The following is a 6,777-nucleotide window of genomic DNA, read 5'->3' on the forward strand; positions in this document are numbered from 1 at the left end:
CATCCACCTCCACCTGAGGTCTTTGTGCCTGTGACTGCGCTATGTCTCCTTTCTGCTTCGCAAGCTCCCAGTCATATTTCAAGAGCCTGTTTACTTTCTAATCCCCCAGAAACCTTTCTGCCCCATCTCAGGCAGAATTATTTGCTCCTTCCTCTGCTGTCTTCCCAGATTTTGCAAATGTCTCCTCTGCTAATCTAAGAGGAGGCATTCTTTACTTTTCATCTCAATATTTGCCGGGTTTATAATAAGCACTCCGTAAATACTGAAGACCATGAGCAAACGAATGTCTGAAATGTGTAAATTAGTCCTTGTCTTCAGTGGCTTGTTTTGCTACCTAGAAATAGCAAAGCGTTAGCAGAGACATGGAATGAAGACATCTAGCACTTGGCTCTTTGTCTGGAATCCCTCCACCACCACTTACCATCTGTCTGGGGAAATCACCTATCCTTTGGACCTGAGTGTGTTTTCTCCACTGTAAATCCAGGTGGTTAATGCCCACCTAGGGACAACATCATTGTGAAGGTTCAGCGGGCGAGTGCGTGCTGTGCGTTTGGTACCATGCCTCCATATTTAGTATCTGTCAGAAGTGGTAGCTGGTGGTGGTGGTGACAGAGAGTTAGTTTGTTGCATAATTTCCTTCTGTGATGGGGTTATCTCTTGAAGGAATGATTGTTGTGAGTTGAATTTTATCTCTCAAAAAGATACGTTGAAGCCCCTTCCCCTCGAACGTTGAAGCCCCTTCCCCTCGAACGGGTGACTATGACCTTATTTGGAAATAGTGTCTCAGCAGATGTTATCAGGTTAAGATGAAGTTCTGTTCCACTAGGGTGGTCCCTAATCCAATAGTTGGTGTCCTTAGAAGAAGAATGGATTTTGTTTCTTTTGTTTAGTTTCTTCAACTTTATTGAGGTATAACTGACAAATAAAATTATACATATTTAAAATATATAATACGGTGTTTTGACATGTTATACTTTGTAAAATATTTACAACAACCCAGTTAATTAACACATCTATCACCCTACAGAGTTACTGTGTGTGTGTGTGTGTGTGTGTGTGTGTGTGTGTGTGTGTGTGGGCACGTGCATGTGTGTGTGTGTGTGTGTGTGTGATGAAGACACTTAAGTTCTACTCTTAGCAAATTTCAAGTATATGATACAGTATTATTAACTAGAGTCACCATGCTGTCCATTAGATTCCCAGAGCTTAGTCATCCTATAAGTGAAATCTTGTATCCCTGGACATCTCTCCATCTCCCCCAGCACCCCAGTGCCTGGTAACCATCATTCTACTCTCTCTCTGTGAACTCAACCTCCTCCCTCCCCAAAGTTCACATATAAGTGAGGTCACACAGTATTTAATTTTCTCTGTCTGGCTAATTTCTCTTAGCATGCTGCTCTCAAGATTTATCCATGTTGTTGCAAATGGAAAGATTTCCTTCTTTCTCATTGAATAATATTTCAATGTGTGTTGAATAATATTTCATTGTGTGTGTGTATATGTACATATACATGCATACATATATACACTGTATATATACACACATACATATATCACATTTTTTATACATTTATCAATGGGTGGACTTTTAGATTATTTCCATATCTTCGCTTTTTGTGACTAAACTGTAACAAACACGGTGGTACAGGTATCTCTTCAAGATGCTGATTTTGTTACTTTCAGCTATATATCCTGAGATTGCTGGGTCCTCTGGTAGGTCTGTTTTTAATTTTTTGAGGAACAGCCATACTGTGTTCCATAATGGCCATACCGATTTACACTCCCCCCAAAAGCGTATAAGGGTTCCCTTTTCTCTACATCCTTACCAACACTCGCCTGTTGTCTTTTTGATAAAAGCCATCCTCATAGGTCTGAGGTGATGTCTCATTGTGGTTTTGAGTTGAATTTCCCTGATGGCTAGTGATATTTCCAGGTGCCTTTGGCCATTTGCATGTCTTTTTTGGAAAACTGTCTATTCAGGTCCTTTGGCCATTTTAAAAAATTGGATTACTGGTTTGCCCCCCCCCCCCCCGCTTTTTTTGCTATTGAGTTATAGAAGCTCCTTATGTATTTTGAATATTAACTCCTTATCCAACATATAGTTTGCAAATATCTTCCCCCATTCCATAATTGCCTTCCATTTCATTGATGGTTTCCTGGGCTGTGCAGAGCTCTTCAGTCTCACATGTTTATTATTCTTTTGTTGCTTGTACAGCAACCAAAGACTCTGTGACCTGGTGTTTGTGGGAAGTGCCAGGCATGGCACAGCCCGTGGGTATGACATCAGGTGCAATCTGGCCCCAAATATAAATGGGAGCGTCTCCCAGTGTTTTAAGGGCAGACATTCATGGAGATGGATTGAAACAGACTGAAAAACACTTGCGCGTCCCTCAGAAAGAAGGAGAAAGATGCCTCTTGTTGAGAGCAGCAACTTCTAGATGCACATGAAATCAACACTGTCATATCCAGTCTGGACAAACATGGCACAACACATGTTTCTCACCATGGAGATAGTCTTTATTTGACTTTTATCGCCTTTCAATGAAAGAGTGGTTCCCATCAGCACTATATAATTATGAAACTTGCAAATACACTTTATCTGGCAGTGAAATTTCCTTAAAAATGGAAGTTAACTGTCAGGAAAGTTCGTGGTGGGAGAGCATATGAAATAGAAGCATGGCTAAGTGTAAGCAGATGCCTATCAAGAAAGAAAAATGTTACCAGGACTCCGTTAAAGCACTAATACAAGCCTACTGTTCTGCTTTTTCTCAAACTAGACATTCATATAAGAGATGGGGGTTTGGCTTTTTCTTTTCGGGGATCCAGGAAACATCCTTGTGTATCTAACCATCTTGGCAAGACAAAAGCCAGGAGGAAATGAAAGCAAAGCTTCTAACCTACTGTCTTCAAAGTAGGTTCTGGGAGAAGAGAACAAGAACTGTGCTCCAGAAGGTGGAGAGATGCGACAGCTTCTGGTGCAGTAGTAACAGGGAGGCCTGGTGGGTGGGGAGGAGAGTATGGCTTTAGCCCATTGTCTGGGCAGCTGACATAACTGTTGTCCCCTTGGGCTCTCTCTCTAGTCTGGACTGCCCTATCGCTGACCGTCTGGCAGGACCATGGTCACTGGGATTGGGTATTCCAATGCATTGCAGTCATCGGAGAGGAACACCAAATCCTGAAAAAGATGTGCAATAGGCAAGAATGTTACTGAATGTGGCCGCAGAACCTGAGCACAGCTATAGGAGGTTATCTTCTAAGAGTGTTCCGTTCTTTCCTTTCGTGGGAAAACTTCCCACCCCTTACTCTCCTAAGGAGAACGGGCCCCATCTTCACATTCCCATAGAACATGATGTGATCCCGCATCCTTAATAGAAATAATACTGTATTGTAATTATATCTTCTTCCTGTCTTCCCTCCGCAGACCAAGGGGAGAGAGGAATGAGGAGGGCAATCGGTGTGGGGAGGAAATCCGTAAGAAAACTCTGATGTATGAACAAACAGATTAAACTCGATAGCTAATCATTCATCCTGATGACTTACCCTGGGCCAGGGCTGGTATTCTATGTGTGGAATTCTATGTGTGGTCACTCCGCTAGGGTTCTTAGGATCAAGGGACTTAGTGTAACTCCTCTACCCCACACACATGGTCAGAGTGTCCTTATTATTATCCTTCTAACGATGGCATGAGGTGGACATAATTATGTCTCCAGATCACAAATGAGGGAACTGTGGTTCAGAGAGGTTACGGGTTGCTTCCATCTGGGAAGCAGGAAGACCAACAGGAGCTCAGGTCTGCCTGATGCTGAAGCCTGTGCCTCTGGGATCCCATGACAACGCTTTCTTCAGTAGTGCTGATTTTCTGCATTTTTCTGTCTCCTTCTCCTCTTCTACCAGAAGCCTCCTATCACAGAGCATCTGAAGCCCATCTTCTAGAAAGTCTCCTCTGACCCCAGTGCTCTGGAGCTCCCTGAGTTCATGGCCCTCTCCCTCCAACCCCTACCCCATTTGGTTCCTAGTAGAGTCTGTCTTATATGGTTAGCATGTGGTCCTGGGTATTGTCTCCACACCAGCATGACCTCATGGAAAGGAGGACCTTGTCCTGAGTGCCCATCACTTATCAAGGATGACAGTGTTTGAGGATCTGCAAACACCCCAAACGTTCCTCTCCCATCTCCCCCCACCCATCTCCCCCCACCCCAACCGCCTCCCCCAAGCCTTCCTCTTCTAAAAGCCCCGAGTGTCCTGGCTGACCAAAAGCAGAAAAGGTATTTTCAGTGGTGTCCCTTACTCTCCTGCAGAATGAGTTCATGATGGTGTACAGTTTCCGCACTTTGTCCTTCAAGGCATCCACCTGGGCCACCTTCCAACACTGGGGCGATGCCACGAAGTCCCGCAGCTTGGCCAGCACACAGTAATTCTGGGAGAAGACAGCATGGAGGGCATCATGGGGGAAGTCCGTAGCCAGAGGGACAGGAACTGGGCTCCCTCCCCACCCCCCTGCCTCCCCAGACAGGAACATCCTCTTACGTGTATATCCAGGTAGAGTGTGGGCAGGTATCTCACACACGGCTCCTGTGGAAAGGAAGACAGGTCATGATGACCCCCACAGGGGTGCACCCTCAGTCGGTCACAGAAGGCTCCCCACCACGATCCAACAGCCAGACAGCCCCAGGGCCTTCCTTGATCTGATTTGCTTACACACGCACACACGTGCACACTCATGCATATGGATTTGAGTACCTCTGCATAGTCAGAAAGCCGAAATACTCTCCCCCAGAATCTTACAATAGCAGTTACCTCTAGGTGGTGGAATGGCAAGTAATATTTATTTTCTTCTTTGTCCTTTGTGCATTTTCCAACTAGCCTATAAAGTATAGTGGTCTCCCTCTTATACGTGGGGGACAGAGTCCAAGGCCCCAGTGGATGCAGGAAACCATAAATCATACTGGACCGTACATATAGTATATTTGTTCCTATGTATACGTACAAACCGAGATCAAGCTTAATTTATAAATTAGACACAGTAAGAAATGAAGAGCAATTACTGCTATAAAATAGAACGATTCCAACAACAAACTATCATAAAATTTCTGTGAATGTGATCTTGCTCTCCAAATCTCTTCCTGTACTCTACTCACCCTTCTTGTAATGATGTGAGATGATAAATTGCCCACGTGATGAGATGAACGGTGTGGGCATGTGACATAGGGTTAGACTCCCGCTAACCTTCTGACCATACGTCAGAAGGGAGCTCATCTGCTTTCTGGTCGCTGTGGACCACGGGTCACTGAAACCACAGATATGGGGAGCCCCCTATGTATGCCTTTTATAATTAGGAAAAACATGCACATTATTTAAGTTTTAGAAGAAAATAAATGGTGTAAGGGTATCATGACCCCACATCTGAGAAACATTACATTTTGTTTGGAGCATCTACAGGGGGTGCAGAGACACTTTTAGACACTTTTAAACTTTATCAAAGCTTTTTTTTTTTTTTTTTTTTTTTTTTTTTTTTTTAAGTGGGGGAGGGCCAGGGGCAGAGGGAAAGAAAGAATCTTAAGCAGTTTCCCTGCAGAGGTCAGAGCCGGATTCAGGGCTCCATCTCACAATCCTGAGATCATGACCTGAGCTGAAATCAAGAGTCAGACACTCAACTGACTGAGCCTCCCACACTCAAGGGCCCCGAATTGTTTCAAAGCTTTTAATGAAGTTTAATTCTTTTTTTTTCTATACTGGATAAGCAGCCAGGGAGCCTGGGTCGTGCTTCTGGGCAGCCCCTCTGGAACCTGCCCCCTTGAGCCCGGGGTCTGCCTGTGAAAAGAGCATGTTAAGAGTGCTCACGTTCCTGGGGTGTCCCCTGCCCAGCACTGTGCCCAGCATGTCTCATTCACCTTCGTGAAGCCCAAAGTGGGAGGTGGGCCCTGTATCAACACTTTCACAGCCAAGGACACTGAGATTCAGGGGCTGAGCTGTCTGCCCAAGGTAAGCAGTAAAGGGTGGGCACGTCCCGGGGGGTCCTCCCCTGAGTGCTCACTCACAATCACCAGGTTCCTGAAGAGAATAACCAGATCTGTGTTCCCCTTTAACTCTGGACTTCCAGGCTCCTGGGGAGGTTTATTTTTTCTTCTTTTACATTTTACAGCAGAGCCTCCGGTTGTTGCTGGCAAGTTACCAACAAAGACAAAGCATTGTGGTGTCTCTGATAGATTTTCCTTGTATTTAAAAAAGATGCAAACCACTGTCATTTCTACTTAGTAGGATGGGGATAAAATGCAAACCCTTGAAATTAACATTGACCAGAAAGAAAAACTGTTTTTGTTTTTTTTTTTTCTTTTTTTCCTAGTACAAAGGTATGTGTTGGAGACCTAGATCTGCACTGAACCTCCTGGTCCATGCAGGGCAGCTGGAGGGGACTCACCGAGGGCTCCACGGCCTGCAGGTTTTGGAAGTCACCCGTGACCTCTCGGCTCAGGCTCAGCATCCTGGAGTAGCAGGTCGGGGGAGCTGGCTGCGTGACGGGGGGCCCGGCCAGGAGCAGCAGCAGCACCGGGAGCAGCCTGGACTTCATGGTGCCGAGGCAGCCTCACTGTGTCCGGTGGCCCGTGGTGGGCGCCCCTTTAAGCAGCAGCTTGGGGGTGGTCCTCCACGCCTCCTCCGCTTCCTGTGGGGCCCAGCCAAGGCCATCCAGCACGCCCACCTGGCCCTGGACACTGGATCCTTTCAGACCTGAAGGCCCCCTGCCCTGTGAGAGGAGGGGCTGCCTGGGAGGTGTGTGGG

At 45.9% G+C, this 6,777-nt stretch overlaps 1 protein-coding gene across 1 annotated transcript; it reads right to left on the reverse strand.

Annotated features, from left to right (window-relative positions):
• Positions 1–2,499: 2,499 nt before the first annotated feature.
• Positions 2,500–6,568, reverse strand: LOC111149363 (cytokine like 1). The gene is made up of 4 exons (XM_022506372.1): positions 6,419–6,568; positions 4,528–4,572; positions 4,289–4,417; positions 2,500–3,175 (listed from the first exon to the last, which is right to left on the reverse strand). The coding sequence occupies exons 1-4, from the start codon at positions 6,566–6,568 to the stop codon at positions 3,092–3,094; spliced, it is 408 nt and encodes a 135-aa protein (XP_022362080.1). The 3' UTR covers positions 2,500–3,091.
• Positions 6,569–6,777: the final 209 nt, after the last annotated feature.

The sequence above is a fragment of the Enhydra lutris genome, unplaced genomic scaffold (assembly GCF_002288905.1).
Source record: "Enhydra lutris kenyoni isolate GAN:26980312 unplaced genomic scaffold, ASM228890v2 scaffoldscaffold21, whole genome shotgun sequence".
In the NCBI taxonomy this organism is placed as follows: domain Eukaryota; kingdom Metazoa; phylum Chordata; class Mammalia; order Carnivora; family Mustelidae; genus Enhydra; species Enhydra lutris.

Coding starts and splice junctions, on each gene's coding strand:
- LOC111149363 (XM_022506372.1), bottom strand. CDS start 6,568: ATGAAGTCCAGGCTGCTCCCGGTGCTGCTGCTGCTCCTGGCCGGGCCC. Junction 4,418..4,527: donor CACTCTACCTGGATATACAC/GTAAGAGGATGT, acceptor GTCTTCTCCCAG/AATTACTGTGTGCTGGCCAA. Junction 3,176..4,288: donor TGAACTCATTCTGCAGGAGA/GTAAGGGACACC, acceptor CATCTTTTTCAG/GATTTGGTGTTCCTCTCCGA.